Genomic DNA, 24,908 nt, shown 5'->3' with positions numbered 1-24,908 from the left:
GTCAGCAGCTGGGGGCCTATAACCAAGGGCAGGCCAAGTAATGAGTAAGAGTAAGAGCTACTTTAGCCAGAAGTGGGAGGAAACTCAGCTGCCTTAAGGGTGGAGGGTAGGAATCTAGGAAGGGCAAGAAACATAATGTGGGTTTTGAAGATGCACAATTCAGACTGGATGAAATGGACGGGAAGGGTTTTCTCAGGGAAGGAACGGCTTGGGCAAAACCTTAGACAACTGGGATGGAATACGTAGCCTACTGGGGTCACTGATACTTTATGGGATATGAGGGGTGGGATGAGGCGGCTGGACCCTGACTGTCCTGATGCCTGGACCGTCCAGGCTTTATAACATCTGATGGAGAGCTGCTCGCCATCCTCCGTGGTTTCTTTGGTGGGGACATAGGGCCTGTGACCCAGGGCTGTGGCAGCAGAACTGGGGGATGGCTGGGTAGAAAGACCCGCTTCTCTCAGACTGCACAGAGGGGACTGCAGAGCCCTGGATGGACAGGAAGCCTGTCATTCCTTCTGCACTGGAGAATGGCCTCTGTGTGCACCACAACAAAAAGGCTTTTCTGCCAAGTGGAGGAGAGGAAGTGGCCAGGCTTGCTCAGTCCAACCCAAGCTTGAAAGGAAGCTCTGTCCTAGGCCCTGGAAGCTTGGATGCACAGAATGAAGGCTGGGGGGGTGGGTGTCCCGTCCCTGTCTATTCCTCATCAGCATCAGGTGGGGGGGGGGGACAGGGCTTTGCCAAATTGGTCTGCCTAGGTCTGATCCTAACATGGTGACTTCCTGGCTGTGTGGCCTTGGCCACGTCACTTCCTCTCAGAGACCCCGAGTAAGTTGTGAGAAGGCACATGCTGGTTGGTCAGGGTCATAATCGTACATTAGACATGACCAGTGCCAGGCTCCTGCCACCCTTTCTTCTTCATGGAGTCCAGTCTGGGCATACTCCTCCTCTGCAGCCTGGACTTCGGGGCAAGGGGGGCGGGGCCCCAGGCACCTGAGGCTGCAGCTCCAGTGTCATAGGCAAGGGGTTGAAAATACCACCGGGCGGTGGTAGCTCACACCTTTGGTTCCAGCACTTGGGAGGCAGAGGCAGCCGCATCTCTATGAGTTTGAGACCAGCCTGGTCTACAAGAACTAGTTCCAGGACAGCCTCCAAAGCCACAGAGAAACCCTGTCTCGAAAACAAAACAAAAACGCCCGGCTGGAGATTATAGTGACTCATGTATCTTCTTGAATGTCTTATTTAAAAAAAAATACTTGAGAATTAGCAAAATGTCAAGAAGGGATGTTGAGGGAATGGGGGTAGCCTCTGATTTCTTGGGCTGTAGCTGAGTACAGAGGGTGGCTTATCAAGCAGTTCCTTGAGGAGCCATGGCCTGTGTCAAGTCCTCCTCTGGCCTTGGCTCTAAGGAAAGGCTAAGAAGGGCTACAAGACCAGAGCCTTGCGCGTCTCCCACCTGACCTGTCTGCTGATCACAAGCAGAGGGAGCCTAGGCTGGGGTCCCAGGCTTGCGCTGCTCTGCAGGGAAGTCAGGATGTCTCCTCCCTGGTCCCTCCCACTGCAGCTCTGAGTCCCCTGTGCTGAGCTCAACTGCTTCCCGGGTGAGCCAGAAGCTCTGGGTGTTGAGGGCCAGCCCTTCCAACTCTCCTCAGCCTATACAAAGAGAGGAAGGGGTGGGGCGGGAGGGGGGTCCGGGTTAGGGAATGCTGTTGAGGGACCTTGCTGTGGCAGCCCAGCCTGCTGGGTGACGGAAGTGAGACCCTGATTTGGTCTAGGGTTGAACATGGACACAGGATTTCAGGTGGACCCCAGTTCATCAGGCACACCCAGGTCCACTGCACCCTTGCAATCATGGGGACTGTGGTAGGGCTTTCTGCCCCAGCAATGACGAGACAGCAGGTCCTAGTGTGCTTCAATCTCTGAACATTGAAAGTTTTTGGAGGCAAAGTGGCCCCATTACCCAGCTCTCTCCAGGTTCACGCCTGAACTCTGTGCAAGCCACCTCCCAGGCTGCCCAAAACCCAGTGGAGGTGGGTGATTGTGCGGACTTGCCTGACTCTTCCTACCCCTCCTGGATGTGGAGTATATGGGAAACTGGGCTGTCCTCTCTCATCAGCACCAAAACCCTGCAACCCCACACCCTTCTAAACCCTGACCCTCCTGAACTCCATCCCAAAGATCCTACCAAACTGGAAGTGGTGACTTCTTCAGCATCCCAGCTTGGCCCCAACCCTGCCAACAGGTCTTCCTTGCTGTACGCTACAGTCTAGGCTTACAGACGCAGCCACACTCGCCGGCTGTACATTTAATCAGTTCAGATTATTTAACAGAACTAAACGATGGGGTGGATGCCGTCCCCACCCCTTGCTGGCTCTTGGGTTCTGCAGATGGACACCCCCCACCCCCAGTGCCAGGCTGAGAATCCACCAATCTGAGAGAGGTGGTGACCTAGAGGATTCTGGGTGGTGGCAGCCCTTCACTGCTCAAGGCTTAGGGAGGCAGAGGGGACCAGAGCCAGCTGTACAGTACCATTTCCCACAGAAGCCTCCTGCTGACTCCAGAACGGAAAGAGGAAGGGAGGCCCCCTTTCACCCTTAGGACAGACTTCCCAGGCCATAGTGGATTCCTTTGGGGGTTCTATAGTCCATGTGGGGTGAGCTGCTGGCCTGTGCCTAGTAGTGTCATGTGGGGAGAGAAATCTGGAGGGGAGGAGGCCCACAAGCCTGGTCTATGGCATCCTGGGCACCCATACCATTAGGCACTGTTTGGGGACCTTTAGTCTGTGTGCCTGCCAGCCCCATCTCTCCAAGGGTTGGGACAGGGACAGCAGAAGCCACAGGGTGAGGGAGTGCCCAGCGTCCTGAGACCTGTGGGATTGATGAGAGACAGTGCGGGCAGCCTAGGGAAGGAGAGGCTAGTCGCTAGCATTAGGAGGGGAGCTCGGCAGGCTCCCTTTGGTCCTTGGTGAGACAGGTCCAGGGCCCATTCCTCACAGAAAGGAGCTGCAGGCCCAGGGGCATGTGGGAGCTGCTGATGGCCAGAATAGGGGAGGGCTTTCAGGCTCTCAGACGTAGCCAAAGACAGGGCCAAGCAGCAAGGTAATGAGGATGGCCCCTGGGCCATATGCTCTTCCTAAGGCAAATTCAGGAGGGTAGAGCCCCAGCTAGGCTCCTTCAAGGCAAACACAGCTCTTGTCACAGGAGGACAGGTTCAGGCTGAGGAGAGCCAGAGCTGAAGAAGCTTCCCAACCCTCTGCCACCTTCCAGAGGTAAGCCTCTGTCCCTCGGTCCCTGTCTGGAGCGGTACACTCAGAGAACAAGCATCACCTGGCCCCAGTCAGGAGCGCAGAAACAAATGCTCAGAGAAGGCGTCAAAGAAAGAGACGCCTGGGCATAAATAAGAGAGGGCAAGACTGACAAGGGGTGTGTGGCTAGGAGGGAGCCCCGCTGGGCTGAGAAAGCGTCTGGGAGCCACACGCCTGCCCCTGTGGACCTGAGCACCGGGCGCTGTGGGTGTGTGTGTGATCACACCCACTCCTGCAGCGAGCGCTTGCAGTAGAGCAGCATGCGGGGTGCGCCCTTGCGCTGCATCTGCACCAGGGCAAAGGCCAGGCCCAGGATGCAGAGCAGCAACAGCAAGGGGACCAGCACCATCACCACGTTCACTGTCCGGACCACCTCCTCCATCTGCACGACCACCCGGCTGCCTTCGTCCTTGTCACTGACGTCCTCTTCCTTGCCGTCGCCATCTGCCTCAGGCTCTGCACCCCCGTTGGGGTTGAAGGGTGGACGAGCCACATCGGGCCATCGTGGCCGGGGCTCCACATGCTCCTGGCAGCCCATGAAGTCCCGCAGGATGGATTTAGGGTGGCCGGGTTCCATCCTTAGGCGCTCATTGTTGAATTTCCAGTATTTGGTGCCCTTGTAGAAGTAGGTGTAGGCTATAGGGACAGACAGGCAGGATCGTTTCAGCCTGGGGAAGGTGTGTAACTTGGTAGCAGAGCACTTGTAGAACATGCTAAGTGGCTTCCCAGAACCAAAACCAAACCAGAAAACAAACAAACAAACAAAATACCTTCCCTCACTTGCTTGCCTGTGTCTTCTCAAATCTGCTACCCTGCTGTGGCTCAGGGGATTCTGGGTCCCCAGATTCCTTGGCCAGGCTGACAGGGCACAGAAGGGGCCCATGGTCTACCAGAATCTGGGTGTCATGGAACCCTGCTACTCATCGCAGGATTGGCTTTATTACCAAGCGTAGGAGCCAGCGGGACTGTGTGGCCTTGGCCTTCATAGACCTGGCGTGAAATCCAGTGCTGCTGTAGATTAGTTCCTGGCCTTGGGTACCTTGTGTGTATCCCACAGACAGCAAGAAGGGTCAGGTTTGAAGCAAGGGGCGTGTCTGGGCTTTAATTTTGCAAAATTTGAGCTCAGAGTGGCTGCAGCAATGCCCGCACACAGTCACATGATCAGGCTGAGCACTGACAAAGCCCACAAGTCTGCCCTGAACACCAATGTCCCTGATAAGAATCAGACCACAGGGACCCTGCTGGAGAACTAACAGAGTCACAACTCCTGTCGTTCAGTTACAGTGACACATAGTAGGCTCCTTTTGCCGGTCTGTGAGAACTACCTGGAGAGGACCCTGCTCCAACACTGAACCAGACCCAGGGCCCTGAGGTTTTGAGTTCCTGAGCTCCAGCTCTGCACACAGACAGGCATGGGAGGCACCTAGATGTGGGTCTCTCCAATTGTGGGGCGGGGCCTCCATCAAAAGAGGCAGTAATGATGCAGGGAAGGCAGGATGTCATGTTGGAGAGGGCCCCAGGCTGCAACGTGACACAGCTGAGTCCTCCTTCCATGCCATCACAATGTCATGGGACCTCGGCAAGTGCTGGGTCCTCTGGGAGGGGCTGGCCTGGTACCTGCATCGTTGCTGAGAAAGGCCCCTTTGGGAGAGGCGGGGATCCCCTGCCAGACACTGATGGGCTTGGGGTAGCCAGGGTCTCCATGTTGTGTCTCCTCATTGAAGCGCCAGTATCTGTAACCAGAAGTTTCAGGCTATGAGCCTGGAGCCCTGCTTGGGCCTTGGTCCACTCCCCCATGGGCTCTCTTTGGGTAGATCTGAGGATGGGGGGGCCTGGCTGGAGCCTCCTCCTTTAGGGGAAAGTGTTTACCTGTCTGCTTGAAAGAAGAAGGTGTGACCCGTGGGCTCCCACCAGATGGCTGTGTCGATGCGGTCATAGGGGATGTCTGTGCCATAGCTGGTCAGCGGCTGTGGGTACCCAGGCTCCAGATTGGCTTCTCGGAAAAGCCAGTAGCGGTTACCTGCATGGGGAGCAGAGGGCTGTGTGAGGACAGGGCTGGGCTGGGGATAGACATGACAGAGGAAATGCTTTGCTGGGTCCATAATCCATTCACACCATCACTTCCCATCCCAGCACGTGTACACACAGAACCACACGCACTCAGCATGATTCACACATGTACGCTCCTGGAAACCTGTGAGATACTCTCTGAGGGCTGCTCCCTCCCAGCCTACCCATACACGGCATATGGCCCTTCATTCCACAGGACACCTCCTCTAGGCCTGGGAACTACGTCCCTGGGATACTCAAGGGGCCCTTATGGTGCCAGGTCTGGAACTCCCCACTTCAGTATGAATCCAGTCCTATATTCAAGGGTTCCTGCCTGTGGGGCCAGAGTTACAGGGGTACTGTCCCCCCAGGGCTTTTTCTCTGCGGACAGACGGCAGAGATCCTGGCCAAGTGGGCTTGGAGACTGTTCGGTTCTTTCTTTCGGACTTTTTTTTTTTTGAGACAGGGTTTCTCTGTATCTCTGTATTGTTTTGGAGGCTGGCCTCGAACTCACCCTGTAGATCAGCCTGGCCTCGAACTCACAGAGATCCGCCTGCCTCTGCCTCCCGAGTGCTGGGATTAAAGGCGTGTACCATCAATGCCCGGCTTTTCTTTTGGTTTTTCAAAACAGGGTTTCTCTGTGTAACAGTCCTGGCTGTCCTGGAACTTGCTCTGTAGACCAGGCTGGCCTTGAACTCACAGAGATCTGTCTGCTTCTATTTTTCAAGTGCTGGGATTAAAGGTGTGCACCCCCCCTCCCGCAATAATTTATTTATTTTTATTTTATGTGCATTGGTGTTTTGCCTACATGTGTGAGGGTGCCAGATCTCCTGGAACTGGGGTTTTACACAGCTATGGCCTGCCATGTGGGTGCTGGGAATTGAACATGGGTCCTCTGGAAGAGCAGCCAGTACTCTTAACCTCTAAGCCATCTCTCCAGTTCCATGGGAATTTGTTATTTTTTTATAAAGATTTATTATATATATATATATATATATATATATATATATATATATATATATATATATAGTGTTCTATCTGCATGCAGGAGGCCAGGAGAAGGCATCAGATCTCATTAGATGGTTGTGAGCCACCATGTGGTTCTGGGAATTGAACTCAGGACCTCTGGAAGAACAGCCAATGCTCTTAACCTCGAAGCCATCTCTCTCCAGCCATCTCCCGTGGTGATCCGTCCTTAAAGAGGACAGCCTGCTCTTATGGGGACTCATGGGGACAAGAGGTGGGGACAGTGAGGCGGGGCTCCTAGGCTGCAGAAGACGGCAGAGACACATCCTTAATCCAGGCATCCTTACTCCGGGATTAGCCTAACCCCACAGCCCCTCTGTCTACCTCTCCACTCACACCCTGCGGCCCCCAGGTGCTGAGCGCGTCCACAAGGGGACAGGAGATGCAGAACTCTCTTCTAGCTAGCAACAGGGCATGAAGGCTGCCACACGCCCCTCACACCCTGGCTTACCTTTAAAAAAGACAAAATGTCCATCCTGGCGCTCATAGGCAGCGCTGATGTTCCCTGGCAGACCACGCCAGAAGTGACCAATTGGCATAGGGTAGTTGTCCAGAACCCGGTTGTGCCGGACTCTCCAGAACCAACGGCCCTGTGGAAGGGGGTGGGTATTGATGGGCAGCACACACAAGACACTTTGGCTAAGGGTGGGAGCTATGCTTACACTGCTCTTCCCGGGCCAGGGATGATCTGTCAGGGCAGTACCTAGAGGGCCAAAGCAGCTCCAAGAAGGGAGCCCTGGGCTGAGGAGCAGGCACCTGATTACTGTGTAACCCTGGACAAGTCCCTCATTTTCTTGGGTTGGCTTCTTCCTGGTCTAGGGTTTGGTAGGTACCCAGGAGATGTTAGCAAGGGAGGGGCCAGGCAAGGCGCTGGTGGGCTGAGAGAGGGGGTATGGGGGTGGGGCAGGGCCAGGCTCTGGGTGGGCTGGAGGAGGCGCTGGGAGGACAGGGCCAGACCTTGAACACAAACATCTCTCCACGAAGCACGGCCACTGTGTCGAAGTTGCCATCGCAGATGTTGGGGCCATACTGGTCAGGCCTCTCTGTGGCTCGGGGCTGGGGTGGGGGCCCTGGCTTGGGGGGCCTCTCTGGCTTCCCACCTGGATATGGTGGCTGGGGAGGCCGAGGGGGCTGGTGGTCTGGCCGTCCTGGCCGTCGGGGCCTCACGGTGGGGAGAGGCCGGGTGGGCTGTGGCTTACCATCTGGGGAGCCTACAGAGAGGTGAGGATCAAGAAGTGAGAGCAGACCCAGAACCCAATCTGGATGCCAGGCTCCCCTGCACACAATGCCAAAGTCCTTCGGGCTCACCCTCCTGGTACAGGTCCTGTCTACCCACAGCAGTCCCGGGGGTCCTGAGCTATACCCCATCACCATCCGTAGTGCATGGGGAGGATGGCTTCCTCCACCCGATCCTCTTAACCTCTCTGCCGGGTGGGAGGCCACTCGCCTCTGCTTTCCTCGAGGACATGCCCCTTACAGTGCTGGTCTACTCAGTGGGGCCGTGGTAAGTGAGGCACCGGCAGAGTCAGGACCATAGCTCTGGCCTAGGCTACATCAACTTGAACTCTACGGGATGCACAGCTCATTACTGAGTTCCTGGGGATGGAGGAGGGGCGTCTGTCAGGCACCACCGGAGGAGGGTTCAGTGTGGACATGGAGGCAGAGGTCCTAACCAGAAGAGCTGGCCTTGGGGAAGACCTGGCTACTGTGGATTTGCTGGGGGGAGTCTGGGCTGGGTAGGTGGCTGTCCCAAATCCCCTGGGAAGTCTGGAGAGTGTTGGGGACAGACTCAGACTACGGGTCCTGGGGACCCTGGGACACCCTTAGTCTAGCAGGAATACTGCCAAGGATAAGAGGGAAATAGGGTGGGCCATCTGCATCCTTTTGCAGCTCCAGTCTGGATCCACAGTATGGGCTCTGGCTAAGTGGCTGGACCTCAGTTTTCTTGTCTATAGAATGGGGACGGAGTACAGGACCAACTGGTTACAGCCTACTCACCATACAGCTGCTGGATGCCCCGAAGGTCGTCCTCAGGCAGCTGGAAGTTGTCAGTGTCCATCCACTGGTAGAAAGGCGCCATGATGGCACTGGGGTTGCTCGAGTGCTCCAGCCCCAGTGCGTGGCCCAGCTCATGCACTGCCACCAGAAAGAGGCTGATTCCTGTGGTGGGGGCACGCACGCACGGTCACTCTGGTTCACCCTAGGCCCTCTGGGCTGCCATGGACCCTACTCTTGCTTCTCTCTTGGATGGGGCTGAGCTGCTCTGACTTCTGGCCGCTAATTTCGACATCTGAGAAGTGGGCCCAATATATCCTTCTCTTCCTGCCTTCCTTTGGTGGGACAACAGGCTGAGACTAAGTACAGGGCTCCAGAGACATGAGTAGGTGACATTCTCCCCTCCTGAGCCTGAAGCTACTGGGCTGGAGGGGCGGCCTAGCCTGGGTACTGCCTTGTCTGTTCCCACCCTGGCCAGCTGTCCTCACCATGCAGGTCAGTGCTGGAGAAGGTCCAGGGCTCATCTGCGTCGAAATGGGTGTCCCCACCCAGACCAGGGCCGGGGAAATAAGCGTGGGCCAGAAAGCCACCCACACCATCAAACGGTGAGCTGTCGCCATGGAAGCCAGAGGCAAAGAGTACCATGATGTCAGCCTCCTCTCGCCTTCGCAGCCGAATGTCATCATAGGATACTTCCTCGAAGACCAGGGGTGTGACCTGCTCCCACACATGGAAAGCTCTGCGCACTGCCTCCATTGAGTTGTACAAGCCCAGTTTCTCTGTGTAGTTCTGAATGCTGTAGGTGGACAGGGAGATAAGAACGGATAGGGCCCTGTGGGATACTGTCCATTGCTGCCACCTTCCAAGAGCATATAAAGCCGCCACACAATCCACTGTTAGAACTGGTCACACCCAGTAATCCATTCAAATACATTTTCATGGTAGCAGACAAGCAGAGATTTAAATTAATAAAGACAGTAATGCTGGGGGAGGGGGTTGGTACATGCCCTTAATTCCAGCATGTGGGAGACAGGGGCAAGTGGATCTCTGAGTTCAAGGCCAGGCTAGTCTACAGGGTGAGTTCCAGGACAGTCATAGTGTGACCCTGTCTCAAAAAGCCAAAAAGGAAAAGAGAGAGAGAGAGAGAGAGAGAGAGAGAGAGAGAGAGAGAGAGAAAGGGAAAAAGAAAAAGTAAGGACGTAGGCATGTTAGTGCGTGTCTGCAATCCCACCACTTGGAAGCAGAGATAGAAGGATTGGGAGTTCAAGGTTAGCTTCAGCTACACAGCAAGCTTAAGGGCATCCTGGGTATAACATGAGAACTTGGTCTTGCCTTAATAGATAAAAACCCCCAAACTCCAAATCCCCAACCAAAAGGTAGCAAACATAGTGAATAGGTGAAAGTAGGGGTACTTTGTGACCACGGGATGGGGGTAGATGAGGTCTGGGAAACAGGCCAAGCCACTCTGCCACCCTGAATGTTGACCCCAGGGCCAGGCAGACCCTTTAGCTGTGTTCCCTTGGACATTTGACTAGAGAGCTTCAGTTTCTTCATTCGGAAGACAGCAAAGGGGGAGGGAGTAATACTTTCCTTGAGGGGTCCTTGAGAGGATTAAATCAAATCCTGCATGAAGGATATACAGCCTAGGGCAGTGGTTCTCAACCTTCCCAAAGCTGTGACCCTTTAATACAGTTCCTCAGGTCGTGGTGACCCGCAACCATAGAATTATTCATTGCTACTTCATAACTGTACCAGCTTTACTAATGTTATGAATCATAATGAAAATATCTTACATGCAGAATATCTGATACGCAACTCCCGTGAAAGGGTCATTCACTCCCCAAAGAGGTCTCAACCCACATGTTGAGAACCACTGGTCCAGAGCCGTGCACGACAAAGCACGAAGCCCACATGCTCCCTGTGGATCAGACCGAGTTGCTGGTGCAGATGCATGTCCATCAACTGCAAAGGGGGGTTTGACTGGGTGGACCAAATTCACTCTAGGCTCTGAGGCCTGAGTGAAAGCAGAACACTTGACCCCGACACCTGCCGACCATACTGACTCAAGACTCCATCTGGTCACATTAGAGCAGTTGAGCCTGCTACTAGCTGGGGCCAGGAAAGGACCCAGCAGGACATGCTTGAAAGAGACCCGACCTTCCCTGGAGGGAGGCTTACTAGACTGTGAGCTGGGACCCTCAGCACAGCTAACCAGACCCCTTCTGGGGAAGGAATTCTGAGTCCCTTCCCCCACAGAGGGTCAGGGTAGCTCCCTTCCCTGCTGGACCCATACCTGAAGGTTAGGTGGTGACGGTTCCATGTCTTTCCCGTGAGGGTGTAACGCTTCCTCCGACGCAGGTTGGCTTTCACACGTACCCCAAACTGATCAGGTACCCCACAGCGGGGCCGCTTCATCCACCTGGACCAAAGATATAGAGGGGTCAGCGATGGGTCCTCTCTTCCAGGCAGTCCACCACCTTCCAGCTCTCTCGTTTCCCAGTTTCCCCCCACAGGGATGTATTGGGGGTGGAGACTCTCTGTTTGGCTTCCGGAATAGTGGCTAAAGAGATTTCAGCTTAAGAAGACTGAGCGTTGTGCAGTGACTCAAAAGGTGCTCTCTCTCTCTCTCTCTCTCTCTCTCTCTCTCTCTCTCTCTCTCTCTCTCTCTCTCTCTCTCTCGTAACCCAAACATGGGATGGCTGCTCTCGAGGCCTCTTGTGCCAGGCATGTCAAGCTCTGTGCTTATCAATGTGTCTGTAGGCCCTATCACTTCTAGTAGAGCAGAGTAGGGCCTGGCTAGGTGGCCCCACCCAGGGCTTCTGTACCGCACCTTCCCATCCCCATGGCTGAAGCAGCCATCACTCATCAAACACTATGCCCTTCCTGCCAAAGCTGGATTACGTCTACTTCATCTCTCTCTTTTATGTATGTGTATGTATGTGTGCCTGAGTGAATTTATGCGCACCGTGTGCATCCAGATGCTTGCTGAAGCCCCCTCAGACCCCCTGTCTGATGTGGGTGCTAAACCTGAGCAGTCAGTGATCTTAACTTTCCAGCCTGTCTTATCTTTCTTAACATCAGGCTTCAGGCAGCCATTCTAAATAATAAGGGTTAGCATGAAGACCAGGCTACTCTCCTCTTGAAACTCCATATACCAAAGACTCCCCAGAGCAGGCTGGAGGGTAGGAGGCCCATGGGGTCTGGGAGGGGTCACATGGAGGGACTCACGCCTTTGTCTCTTCGTCAAGCACACCCGTGACAGGGATCCCATAGAAATTCTGCATCTCGGCAAGGGCAGAAGCCAGGATCTGGGCAGAGCGCATGGTAGACATGTGGCGGCTAGGCTGGGGTAGGTAACCATAGAGCCGCAGCCAGTTCTGCAAAGAAGCCAGACAAGGTCTCCTCAGTCACTGCTCAGAAAGGCCTCCCAACTCAAAGGAAACTTCAGTTCTTCCAGGGCCTGTAAACCCCTCACCACCAAGCCCCAGCTCTCAGGCCTCACTCCTGCAACCCACTGCCTTGGGGTCATTGCACTTGCTCTCCTTGCTGCCTAATGTACCATGCCTGCTCTCTGGCACATTCTTCCCTGGCTCCTCCAGGGTGGGACCCTTCTGCTCCAGGTAGACTTCTGGGGACCATCAAGTGTCGCAGAATATTTTTTTTTAACAATGCAAAGATGTGTTGCATTTGTTTATGTGGCGGAATATTTAACTATGTAAAGACGTGTTGCATCTGTTTAATTATGTAAAGATGTGTTGCTGTTTTACCTTGCTGGCCCAAGGCACCTAACTGGTATAATAAAAAGGTGATCAGCCAATAGTGAGGGAAGAGGTATAGGAAGGACTTCCAGGTAGTGATTGTAAGCAGGAGGAGGAATTTAGGCTCAGGGAAAGAAGAAAGAAAAAAGAGATACCAGTCAGATAGACACAGAGGAAGCAGGAAAGCAGGCCATACAGAATGAAAGGAAGGTAAAAAGCCCTGAGGCAAAATGTAAATGAATGGGTGCAAGTTATTTTAAGCTAAAAGAGCTAGTGGGATAAGTCTAAGCCAAGACTGAGCATTCATAATTAATAAGTCTCCGTGTCTTTATTTGAAAGCTGGTTGGTGGCCCAAGGAAAATGCCAACTACACTCAAGTATTCAGAATCTTCCTCTTTGTTAAGATTTTTATTCTTAACCCCCCGCCCCCCCAACCCCCGCACTGCCCACTGCTGTGCGTGTGTGCGTGTGTGTGTGCGCGTGTGTGCGTGTGTGTGTGTGTGTGTGTGTGTGTGTGTGTGTGTGTGTACGTACTAGAATTAGAGGCAGCTGTAAGCCACTGGATACAGGTGCTGAAGACCAAATTCTGGTTCTCTACAAGAGCAGCAAATGCTCTTAAGTGCTGAGTCATCTCTCCAGCCCCTCTTTTTAATGAAAAATTTTTCAGTTGTGTGTGTGTGTGTGTGTGCGTGCGCGTGCGCGCGCCCACGAGCGTGTGTGTGGATGTGCTCATGGAGTCCAGAAGAGGGTGTTGGATCCCCTGGAGCTGGAGTTAGAGGTAATTGTAAGCCACCTGACATGGTGCTGGGACTTGAGCTTGGGTCCTCTTCAAGAGCAGAACATGCTCTTAAGCGCTGAGCCATCTCTTCCGCGCCATTTAAAAACTGATTTCTTTTTTACTTATTCTTTGAAAAGGGCTTACATTACCCATGCATTTTCAGCACATCCCCACTCATGTCTGAATGTTGGCTGGATCTTATGTTTGATCTTCAACAGACATATGTCTGAAAGTCAGCGCTTCACAACTCTTCTCCCATCCGCCAGCTCTTCTTTTCCTTTTTTAACATTTATTTTTGCATACATTGGTGTTTGCCTGCATGTATGTCTGTGTGAGGGTACCATATCTCCTGGAACTGGGGTTACAGACAGTTGTGAGCTGCCAAGTGCTCCTCTAGAGGAGCAGTAAATGCTCTGAACCCCTGAGCCAGCCCCCCAGCCCCCCTCCACCAGCTCTTAATTCTTCCTGCACACTCTCCCACTGATCGCTGATCTGTTAACATCGATGACTCATCCACAGCTGAACACTCACAGTTACTTACACTTGGCACTTTGACTTGCCATGAGTCTTTGCATTAGCCACTACCCACTGTGCAGAGGCTTCTCTGACCAAAGGGAAGACCAACACAAATCTATGGGGTTTAATATAAATATTTAGAAGGCAGCCCAACAGCACGACTGTTTAACATAACAGCAGTAGGTTTAGCCCTAGTGCCTATGATTTTCCTAGTCATGAACCTTTTCCTTGCTCTGCCATGAACTATTTGTTTATTTTATTTTGAAGCAGGGCTAGTCTTCAACCTACTATGTAACCAAGGATAACCCTGCCTCCACGGCCCAAGATTACAGGTGTGTGCTACCATGCCTGGTTTCATGCAGCGCTGGGGGGGGGCAAACTCAGGGCTTCATGCATGCTCGGTAACCAGTCTACTAAAAGATCTACATCTCCGGCTCCTACTGTCGGTGCTGGATCTGTTTCCTCATCTGCAAAATGAAGACCAATGTGCTGTCATGGGCTGTCTTAGTTACTATGGCTGTGAGGAAACCATGGCCAAAGCGACCTGGAGAAGAAAGGGTTCATTTGGCTTCCACTTCGCTGTCCATCACTGGAGGAAGTCAGGACAGGAACTCAAGCAGGGCAGGGACCTGCAGGCAGGAGCTGATGCAGAGGCCATGGAAGGTGCTGCTTACTGGCTCGCCCAGCCTGCTTTCTTATAGAAAGGATGGCACCATTGACAATCATGAATTAAGAAAACGCCCCGCAGCCACATCTTTTGGAGGCATTTCTCAACCCAGGTTCCCTCCTTTCAGATAACTATAGCTTGTGTCAAGGTGACATAAAACTAGGGTAAGATTTGAGGGGCACAGACCCAGGGAAAGCACTTAGTGCACAATGAGTGTGTTGGGTTCCCTTTTAGAACTTATCAGGCAAATTCCATCCATGCATCCAGCCACCTGACCATCACCCACTCTGCCAGATGTTCCCGTACTCTCTGACTGTGTCAGGTAGCATGCCAGCTGGAGGCCGTGGGAGACACGGCACTAGAGCTTATAGGCTCCCGGGAGACCGAGTACTGAGAGGAGGGCTTCAAGGCTCTCGAGTCTATGAATGCACCAGAAATCTGAAGCAGCAACTCTGATGAATGATTCTGAGAAATGCTAAGAAAAACCAGCCTGCCTCATGCCCTCAAGGTGGTGAGGGAATGGTACCCGGGCAGAAGTAAGGACGCAGAGATCTTCCTTGTCCTACCCACAAGTACCTGGACACTAGGAAGACCCACTTCCTATGTTGTTCTAGAAGGGGAAAGCTATATGCTGAGGGACCCCAAGGCAAGACAGTAGCTGGACATAGTAGATGCCTTGGGCTGACACCGACATATTGGCTCAGTTGGCCCAGGGCAGCAATGCCCAAGTTTGATGGACAGAGAGCTGCTGGGCCAAGTCTCAGCCTCGCTGGCTATGCAGTTCCACTCAGAGACCCCAAGACCTCGGAGGGTGGCAGAGCAGTAGTTGGAGCCTGGAGTTGGGAAAGGAGTGGCGGCTCTGTACCGGCAGAGTGGGGCCAAGCCTATGCTCACTAAAAAGGGCTGGACTGGAGCCTGTTTCATCTGCCAGGTTCTGCAAGGACCAAGGAGAAAAGCACCCTCCCTGCAGGTGCTGTGGACCAAGAGACCAGCGGCTCTGGCTGGCAACCTTGTTTCCACAGCAGGGCTGAGGAGTCCAGGCTTCTGGTGAGACGGGCCTGGCATGAGCAGGCCCAGGGTTTGGGGCAGCTACGTGAGGAAGGAGCAAACCCATGGTGTCCCTACTAACTCATTCTCTTCTGGATTCCAACCCACATGGTAGTATGTCACATGCTGTGACAATGCCTCAGTTCCTCCCAGGCGCTCAAACTTCCCCCAAAACTCCTAAGCAAGGTCCACTTCCCTTTTGGACAGTTTTCCTCAAGCCTCACGGAAAGGTCCAACGGGCAAGGACATGAAGCTAATGGCAAAAGGCAAGGAGCTGGTACGTGTGTGTGTGTTTGTGTGTGTGTTTGGGGTGGCGGCTAACCAACGAGGGCACCTTCGTATCACCTATTTGCATAAGGTAAAAATATCTCCAGTGCAAGCAATCAGAGTCACCGAGGAGCTGATTAGCCTGTCTGCAGAGCTATAAGAGGGACAGGCTGGGGACAGAGGCTCAGGAGGGGCCCTGGGCATGGGGGGGAGGGGAGCTGGCCTGTTTGCAGCAAAGAACTCCAGAGATCTGCGGAGGTTTGGCAGAGGAGCTGCTTCATGCCAGAGCCAGCTCAGGGGCTGCCAGGCAGGTCCCATGGGAGCCTGGTGGCCCTCTCTTGCATAGTTAAATGCCTTTGAGTCCCCAGGAAGCAGAGTCCCTATCTCTCTATCAGCTGTGCCTCGCAGCCACTGCTAGGGTGAAGATGACGGATGACACCCTTGGACAGGGACTGGTTAGCAAAACTGCAGCCTCGCAGTAGGAGGCGGAGCTGGTGGCCAGCCTGATCAGGATGGCTGAGCACCAAGTGTCCACAACCTGCCAAATACCAGCAGCAGACACCGCCTTGGGGCTTCTGCCCTTCATCATGCCTGCACAGTGGTGGCTATGACCAATTCTACCCACACGGGTGGGAAGACGGCTGAGCCCCAGGTAGCTAAGGTGCTTTGCCGCTTTCGGACAAATGGTGGGAACAGTACCCAAGGTCCCAAAGTGAGAGAAGGCTCTGGTCAAGCCCTCACTGTTCCTAATGATAGTGTCTGTCCCCTGTCCATGGTGCCTCCCAATCCTCTTTGTCACCTAGACATTCACAGTGAGCTAAGCAGGTGAAGCTGTGCTTCTCTGATGGGAAACTGAGGCAGAGAAGTCAGTACTGGGCATACTAAAGACAGGTCCCTAAGCCAGGGCTGCTACCCTGCCCATGAGGGCCACTGTCCAATGGCAGAGTAAGAGGGCTCTGAAGAGGTCACTGAGCCAGGAGGCCTCTCTCATCTTGAGACCAGAGTGTGTCTGTGGGGTGTTCCTGAGCATTGTCTCAGCTATCCTAGTCACTGCTTTGAGCTTCAGCCTCCGTCCTACAAGCATTTATTGATGTTGCAGGTGAGTGACTTGGTCCCAGGCAAGAAGACAAGGGACAAGTCAAAGGGAAATTCCTGATCCTCAGGAGAGACAGTAAACACAACACTTGAGAGCCTGCTGTGGACCACTTAAGGCTCACACCTCTCCTGAAAGATAAGTATCTATGTATTCTCATTGTGCTGGGAGCAAGGTTCAGAGGCCGTGAGTCACACAGCTGATCTGCCACAGGCCTGGGTGCAGGAGGTTTCCGTAGTGTTCCTTAGCCTAGTGTGCTGGGCACCTGATCCTCCCCACATCCAACATCTCCAGCTGGATCTGGGCACTGAGCCAGCTGCCCTCCCCCAGGCCTGTTGAGGCAACCCCCAGACCTGTTGAGGCAACGTGGAGGGACACAGGCTTGCAGGGAGGGCTTGTCTGAAAAGGAGCCCCCTGATTCCAGGTCCATGCTGTGTGAACTGCTATTGGAGGGGGGCTGGGGCCACAGCCATTGCTGTCACCGCAGCCTGCTCCGGGGGCTTACACCGGGGATGGACCAGTAGCACAGCAGCCCCTCCCCCAGGGCACTTATCAGGCCCTAGGTGATAAAGACAATCTCAAGGGTTCTGTTTTGACTCTTACCTCAGCTCCCTCTGCAATCTGAGCAGCCCCAGGCTGTTTGCCCAGCCAGGTACAAAGGGAAGCTTGTCAGGACCATCAAAGATGGATCAGCCCCCAGACCCTCCAAGATCTTTGAGGCTCCTCTCTTCCACACTCTGCCTCTGAGGACTCTTGGGAACAAACCCGGGCTCTGCAGGTCTCTGCTGTCTGTCATGCCAGAAGGAACAGGCACTGAGTAGCATCAGTTCTGGGACAGAGACCCTACAAAGGATACGGCCTGCTCTCTGCTAGCTCACTGGGAGTGGTGGCATGGCGGCAGTGATTTTCAAAGCCACCAAGCTCGGCCACCTCCATGAGGCAGATTCATCCAACAGGAGCCCCTGCAAAGACAGGGAACTCGGAGCAGCTGATTCCACCTGTGCCAGCATGGACCCTTACAGAGCTCCCTCAAGGCTGAGTAGAAACCAGCTGTCCCTCATGGTGGCATCTCTGCCCACCCAGGCCTTGGTTGCTTGTCCATATTACAGGCCTGTGAGACACTGACTGTGAACTAAGATAACTCTGAACATCGGTTCTTGTCTCTGCAAAATGGGGTCATGCAGAACGGGGCTAGACACCAAGTCAGTGAAGACAGAACTAGCTGGGCATGGTGGCACACGCCTTTACTCCTGGCATTTGGCAGGCAGAGTTCAAGACCAACCCGGTCTACAGAGTAACTTCCAGGCTAGTCAGGGCTACACAGAGACTGAAGGGCTCCAGCAGGCCAGATCACAGCAAACAAGTCACCTGACAGGTTTTGCCTTTCCCCTTGTCCCTCATCCCCTCTGCCTTGCTAAACTATCAGACTGCATTCCTAAAGCTGCCCCCAAGGTCTATTCCCTTATCTGGCCACTTTCTCCTCCTGAGGCTGACTAGCAAGGTCCAGCTACCAAAGTATTAAAATCCAGCCATCAAAAGCTTCCTCTTGGCTCACCTAATTAATGTTCCCAATAAAAATAACCAACATATCCTAACACTGGTTTTCCTCCTTTCCCTATGTAAACTGCCATTAGCTTAAGGCTAATGTCTCCTCTCCGTCCAGAGGCAGTCCTTTGTCCCTCTGGGGCAAATAGATCCTTATGCTGAGAACTTGGTCTTGGGGGTGTCCTGTGCTGACTTTGAGGTCCTTTCAGAGAGACGCTGGCATAAACAAACAAGGGACTGACTAGACTATCCAATTCTTGTTGCTTGATACTCCCATGGTTGGTTTAAACAGCTATAGGACGTGTGCATTAAGGGAGTCTGATGTACTTCTTCCCACTATGAATTTGAGATCCTCTGCCTCAGCCTCCCAAAACCTGGGATTATAAACATGTACCATCATACCCGGACCACCATACTTGAACGTGTTCACGTGCATGTGAACTCGAGTTCAGGTGCTTTTGGAGGCCAGAGGCCTTAGAGGCACTTGTGAACAGCCTGATGAGGATGTTGGGAACTGAACTCTGTGAGCTGCAGTTTGCACTTGTATCCACTCACTGAGGAATCCTCTCTCCATCGTTCTTCCCATGAGTCTCCCTGCTCCCGTACTGGGGACTGACTGACTCCAGAGTCTAGAACATGCTAGGTAAGGACTCTACCTATGACCTCTATCCCAGTTTTTTACTTTTCATTTTGAAACAGAATCTCCTGAAGTTGCCAAGGCTGGCCTCGAATTCACTTTATAGCCCAGGCAGCCCTTAAACTTGGAATCCTCCTGTTTCAGCTTCCCAAGGGTCTGAGATTTCAGGCCGGTGCCACCAGCTCTCCTACTCCACTCTGGGTCTTAACGAAAGCAGTGGGTGATGCCTGGGGGACTTCCAACCAGGGAAGCAGGAAGGAGGCTGCCGCCCAACCCGCCCCCACAAGCCTTAACCTGAAGGAAAAACAAACGGGTCCTTTGGCCTGTGGGCGGGGAGGGGTGGGGCGGAAGGGGCCTTTGTTTGCCAGGAGTTTTGGAGGTTGGCTAGAGACCAGGGCTTGAGTTTCACCTGGACCTTTCCTTGCAAGTGATGGCTCCTACTTGGGGCTGCCCAGGGCAGGGTCTCGGTGGGAGCAGGTAGGGAACCGGGCAGCTTTGGCGGAACCCCTGAAAAGACCTTCCCATCTGGGTCAATCTCGGCAGGCTCCTGCTGGCAGAAGGTGGCAACTCACAGGCTTCCACCTTGGGATTTGACCTTTAACCCAATCTGCAGCTCCAAGAAGAGAGGGTTCTGGGTTTAAACTTCAGTTCTGCAGTCCCCGGCTGTGTGACCCGAGGTAATTTCTCTCACCCGGAGGGATCAGTTTCCTCCTCCATATTCAAAGAGTTAAAAGGGAGATGAAATGTGAAAATGCTTCTAGAATGTTCCTGGGCAGAATTAGTTTGATGAAGGTACTGAAATAACCCCTGCACCTCTTGGGCAGGTAGTGCATAGCCTTCACAGGATGACCTATAAACAGAATAAATTTCCCCATAATTCCATCAAGCAGATACTATAACTATTCCCATTTTACAGGCAGGAAAACTGAAGTTCAGACAAGCTCAACAACTTGCCAAAAGTGAATGTCATTTGCTTCTCAGCTATTAATTTTACCAAGGGCTGTGATGCTGTGTGCTGTGTTAAGCGCTAGTCATGGACCTGGGGTCCTCACTCTCCGTGGTGGTACCCAAGTCTAGGAGTCAGCTTCAGAGAGTTGATCCAGACCTTGCTCTCCAGGCTGCATAGCTTTGGGGGTCTCAGCCATTGGGACATCCAAAGCTGGCTGATGGCTGCAACCTGGCTCCTCAGCTGTCTATCCCAACCTCTCCTGACAGAAGAGGTCAAGGCAGGTCCTGTCCCTCTGAGACAGACGGGGTTCTGTCCCAGGGCAGTCCTGTGTCTGCCACACTTGCCTGACCTAGCTTCTAGTCTCCAGGCGTTCTCCTTAGGGGAGCAGTGCTCAGGAGCCCTAACTCTCAAGCCCGGGTGGGGTAGAGGGGGCGGTGGGGGCTTGCCCAGCATGAGGTGCTGCTGTGCTCATGGGGATGCTCGGCTACACTGGGGGGGTCTCAGGGCCTCACATCCATCTGTGGATTTCCCAGGATCCTCTTCACAATGAAGAAGTGTCCAGGTAGAGTCATCTCCAACCCCTCCATTTCTGCTGACTCATAGAACACTGTACCCAAGTAAAACTGGCCAAGGAGTTCTTCTCCTGCCTCGGTGTCCACCTAAGTCTCGGGGTGACGGTGAGGGGGCCACATCTGAACTAGGAATCTAAGGAACAGTAATTATCATGGCCACCCTCAGGGTAAACAATGGCAAATACTACCTGGATTCAGCCACTAAAGGGGCACAGAGGGACAGCCAGAACTAAATGGGAGACAGGACGGGGCTTCCCGTGACCACAGCATGCCATTCCAAGCTGGCATGAGCGATCTGGGTGGTGGGTTACTGGGATTTTGGAGAGAATCTTTAGGGGAGAGGGTGTGAGCATGTTTCTGTGAGGTTTCCTGTCCATATTCAAGGGTCTCTTTTAGAAGTGTCCTTCCTCCTTAGGGTGGGGCAGTGCAAAGTGTGTGTGTGTCCAAGGGTCACAGTGACAGGCCAGACCCAAATGCTTTTCCAGGGAAGACACACAAGGGGGTCATTGATAGGTGGGCCCAAGGACATCCCAAACATGTGACATGCTAAGGGCTGATGAGAAAGGTGGTCCACATCCAAGCTCATCACACCATTTCTCCCTGTCTTGAGGATGCGTGGGGAGTCTCCCAGTCATCCCTACTATGAGCCTAACATGAACCCTGTTCCCTTTAGGGAAGACACTGGGTCTCTACAGTTTCTGTCCTAAGGAGGCCTAGAGGGGCCATCATTGGTATACAAGAGGAGATGGTCACATAGTCAAGGACTCCAGTCAGATTTGAAGATCAAAAGAGAACTCTAAGGCCTGGTGGTAGTGGACAAGACGTTAATCCCAGCACTAGGAAGGCAGAGGCAGGTGGCTCTTTCTTTCTTTCTTTCTTTCTTTCTTTCTTTCTTTCTTTCTTTCTTTCTTTTTTTTTTTTTACAAGACAGGGTTTCTCTGTATTGTTTTGGAGGCTGTCGGTCCAGCCTGGCCTCGGACTCACAGAGATCCACCTGCCTCTGCCTCCCGAGTGCTGGGATTAAAGGTGTGCGCCACCAATGCCCGTCGCAGGTGGCTCTTTCAAGGTCAGCCTGGTCTACACAGAGAAACTATGTCGAGAGATAGAAAGAGAGAGAGAGGGAGGGAGAGAGAGAGAGAGGGAGAGAGAGAAGGAGGGAGGGAAGCAGGGAGGGGAGAGAGAGAGAGAGAGGGAGGGAGAGGGAGAGAAAGAAGGAAGGAGGGAGAGAGGGAAGGAGGGAGAGAGGGAAGGAGGGAGAGAGGGAAGGAGGGAGAGAGGGAAGGAGGGAGAGAGGGAAGGAGGGAGAGAGGGAAGGAGGGAGAGAGGGAAGGAGGGAGGGAAGCAGGGAGGGAAAAGAGAGAGAGAGAGAGACAGAGAGAGAAACTAGTTGATTCCAGCCTTGCTCATCTTCTGCAGTGGTCAAATGGGGGAAGGCCACTATTCAGGGAAGGTGGGAATGTCAGTCCCACCACACCTGTGACCTCTGGCAGCCTGCGTCACTTCCATGGGATAGGCTGAGAGTGCTAAGTTTCGAGACAGGCAGGAGGAAGAGAGTTTCTCTAGTGAGGAGCAAAGGCACTCAGGCTGAAGGTAGTGAAACCACGGAGCAGGATGGGATCATGACGGGGTAACTAAGCCGGAACAAAACGAGAAAACTAGGGCAGGGTGGCTCAGGAGTAGCTTTTCCAAGGCAGGCAGGCAGGCTACGGGGAGCCTCCCCGGCTGAAGGTGTGTGGCAGCTCCTAGCACAGGCCGGTTTCTGGTTCCTTCCTTCAGTGAATTCCTGTGGCTGCCACCTGGGGGGGTGGCCTTGGCTCAGTTACCAAGGTACTCAAGCCATGAGCTGACCAGAGACCTGGAGCTGCGGACTCCCTCAGGTGAGAACCAGATCCTTTTAGAGAGGAAGGGTATGTGGACACTTGGTAAGGCAGGCAGACCAAGCCTGAGCACACGGGCTGTCCACCAAGGCCTAGGGAATCTTTGAGCCCCATTATGGCCGGCCCTGATGGGTCTCCCAGTGCAGCCAGCACTGCAAAGCTAACTCTAGGGCTAAGACATCCACCTATGGCCTTCGCTCCGCTGTGGATTCCAACATGCCACATTTCAGAGTCCCTTCCAGCCACTGCCTACACAGAGCCAAAAATTGTGTCTTGAGTCAATCCTAGCCAGGGACACCATGGCCCTCTTCCGTGTAGCTGGAGGACTGTGGGCACACTTAGCTAGCTATGCTTCCTCAGTTGAAGAAGATGGGCTGGGAGAAACGCACACTAAAGGAAATGGCATGAAGTCCTTCCCCCAAGCCCAGATCCCAGCATCCAGATCCTGGCTATCAGGAGGCCCATTCACAATGCACAGCCACCAAACTCCAGCTCCCGCTGTGTAGGCCACACACTCTCCAAAGCAGACCTGTGGCCTCAAATTCTTTGGCATCTGCTCCTTGGATACAGGCAAACACAACTCCTACCGGCAGGAGCCTACTGTAAGCCTCTGCCCCTGGCCCTGGTGAATTATTGGGCTGGGACATTCTCACTCCCTGAAACTCTCTGGCAAAGCAAGTGGAGGACTGATTGTGAGGCGTAACTGGTCTTTGCAAGTTTTCATTAAAGTAGGGTCAGACTTCTATGGGAAAAGTCTCTCCGACAGACCAGAAAAGTGGGGAAGCCTCTGGGGCTAGCGTGGCAGACTGGGCTGTCTGCAAATACAAACAGTATCGAGTCTCTAAGGCTATCTATCGCTCCAGGAAGCCCAAGGGCACCAAGGCCCCAAGCCTACAAGGATGCAGTTCCTGCCTTGTCCTCTGTCCAGACTCCATACCTAGTCTCCTTTTTCTCCCAGGGCTGGAAAGAATGATCTTTATATTTCGACAGCACCCTGTGGTGTCCAAGCTAGCGCTGGAGGGATACAACTGGAGCGGGAGGTACTGGTTGGGACTCTGAGGGGAGACCGCGCCTGGCCACTCGCCGCCGGACCAATCCAGAGAGCGGCCAGCATATGGACGTCAGCCCAGCTTCCAGAGAAAAGAGGCGTGGAATCTACCCGGTTTCACCCAGGCCTGGGCGTAGGGGCACTGGTGGGAAAAGTGTTTCAGGGGATAGGTCTGTTCCCCAGACCCCACCCTGGTGTGGGAATGCTTCATCGAAAGAAAGTCGCCAGAGCACCTCTGCAACCCGTCATTTGCTTGGGTGATTCTCACCCATCCCCCAACCATCCTGGCCCGCCGTGCACAGCACGATGTCACCCAAAGGAGTGTCAGCCAAAGTGTGAGCGCTGCGGGGCTCCTGCTCCGCCTGAGCCCTTCCCACCCGTAGCAACCCCCCCCCACACTTGCAAAGCCCACAGTGCGCGGATTTGACTCTCGAGGAATCGGTGAGGGCAAAGACTAGAGGCGAGGGCTGGGGGCTGCGGAAGCGGCTGTAGGGACTCTAGCTACGGCGGTTCAGTGTCCCGAGCGGCTTCGGGGTGCCGAGCGGCGCGCACTGGGCTTTGGGAAGAAGCGCGCTACCCAGCTCCAGCCAGGGAGTGGCAGTCTGCCAGCGCCGCTTTCTGTCGAAGCTCTCCAGTCCGAATCAGCTCTCACCCCCAAGACGGGGTGCGTCTCCCCCCACCTGCAGGCTCCCGCTGCGGGCGTGGTTCGCACCCCGTTCCTCCGGGTTCTTACCTCAGCGGCGTACACTTCGGCGTCCTCAGACGCTGTACCGCGGCCCAGGCAGTCCAGAAGCACCAGTAGCAGCGGGAGCAGCCAAGCTCGGCCGCCGAGACAGCTGCCAGTATAGCCTGGCCGTCCAGACGCGCTCCGGTTGCAGCCCATGCTCGTCGTCCGCCAGCCGAGTCTTAAGCGCGCACGCGGGACTGGCTCGCTGGCCAGAGCCGGGTCCTTGCACACGGCTGGGAAACTTGCGACACTCCCTGGCTCCCGGCCCCGCGGGCGCACGGCCGAACTCCGGCTCCCAGTGCGTGCGGGAGTCGCTCGGGTCCCTTCTGCAAATTCCCAAACCCGAGGAGAAGCGGGCAAGACAGGTCGGGGCACGCGGGGACCCGCTCGCAGGAGAGGGGGACCGGCCGAAACGCACCCCGCAGAGTCTCACAGGGTTGGCGCGGTGCGCCCTGACCCCGGCCCCCGGGAGCAAGCACAACTCCAGAGCCTTTGTCTGGCTCAGCGCTCCGGCCGCCCGGTCCCGCGGCGCCCCCTGCGCGCCCAGCTCTCTCTGTCCATGCTTAGGGCCCCGCGTTGCCCAGAGCGCGCGCCTCGCGCCGGTGACTCCGCTTGCCGCCGCGCCCAACCCGGCCTGGATCTCCAGGCAGTCCCTGGGGGAACGCAGGGAACCGGCCAGAGAGAGAGCCGAGCCCGCCAGCAGCTAGCCAGCGCCCCGCGTCCCTGGCGAGTTTGGCTCCGCAGCCCTACTCCCAATGCGCGGCGGGAGACGCCGCTCTTAAAGGGCCAGTGTGCTCCCTGTGCGCAAATCTAGGCGGAGGCTGGGGGGCGGTTCCTAACCCGAGGCTTTTCAGTAGCAGGTGCCGGCTGTGTTGGCTCCGGCACTTGAGTGACCCTGCTCATCTTTCCTGATGGCAGCAAACCTCCCCTAGCCTGCTTTGCTCTCACCTCTGCTTCTGGGGAGCAGGGGTGACCCCCATAACTTGACTCTATTCTGAAGCAGGGCGCCAGGAAGGCGTGGTCTTCCTTCGAGGGCAGAGCTTAGATTCCTCA

General features: G+C 54.5%; 1 protein-coding gene across 1 annotated transcript; it reads right to left on the bottom strand.

Moving 5' to 3' along the window:
• Positions 1–2,290: 2,290 nt before the first annotated feature.
• On the bottom strand, positions 2,291–24,610 carry Mmp15 (matrix metallopeptidase 15). The gene is made up of 10 exons (XM_005078637.4): positions 23,862–24,610; positions 11,603–11,751; positions 10,668–10,793; positions 8,863–9,170; positions 8,378–8,539; positions 7,337–7,590; positions 6,831–6,969; positions 5,174–5,324; positions 4,922–5,037; positions 2,291–3,940 (listed from the first exon to the last, which is right to left on the bottom strand). Exons 1-10 carry the CDS (start codon positions 24,009–24,011, stop codon positions 3,525–3,527), a joined length of 1,971 nt encoding a protein of 656 aa, XP_005078694.1. The 5' UTR covers positions 24,012–24,610; the 3' UTR covers positions 2,291–3,524.
• Positions 24,611–24,908: the final 298 nt, after the last annotated feature.

The sequence above is a fragment of the Mesocricetus auratus genome, unplaced genomic scaffold (assembly GCF_017639785.1).
Source record: "Mesocricetus auratus isolate SY011 unplaced genomic scaffold, BCM_Maur_2.0 Super-Scaffold_100714, whole genome shotgun sequence".
Lineage (NCBI taxonomy): Eukaryota > Metazoa > Chordata > Mammalia > Rodentia > Cricetidae > Mesocricetus > Mesocricetus auratus.
The sequence above is the reverse complement of the archived record's forward strand: the minus strand, read 5'-3'. Positions and strand labels throughout refer to the sequence as shown.

What these genes read in the sequence shown, in the direction of transcription:
- Mmp15 (XM_005078637.4), bottom strand. Translation starts at nt 24,011, where the DNA reads ATGGGCTGCAACCGGAGCGCGTCTGGACGGCCAGGCTATACTGGCAGC. An exon ending in CGTCACCACCTAACCTTCAG is followed by an intron (nt 9,171 to 10,667) that starts GTATGGGTCCAG and finishes GTCCACCTACAG; the next exon opens with CATTCAGAACTACACAGAGA. An exon ending in ACATTTTGTCTTTTTTAAAG is followed by an intron (nt 5,325 to 6,830) that starts GTAAGCCAGGGT and finishes CTCCCCATGCAG; the next exon opens with GTAACCGCTACTGGCTTTTC.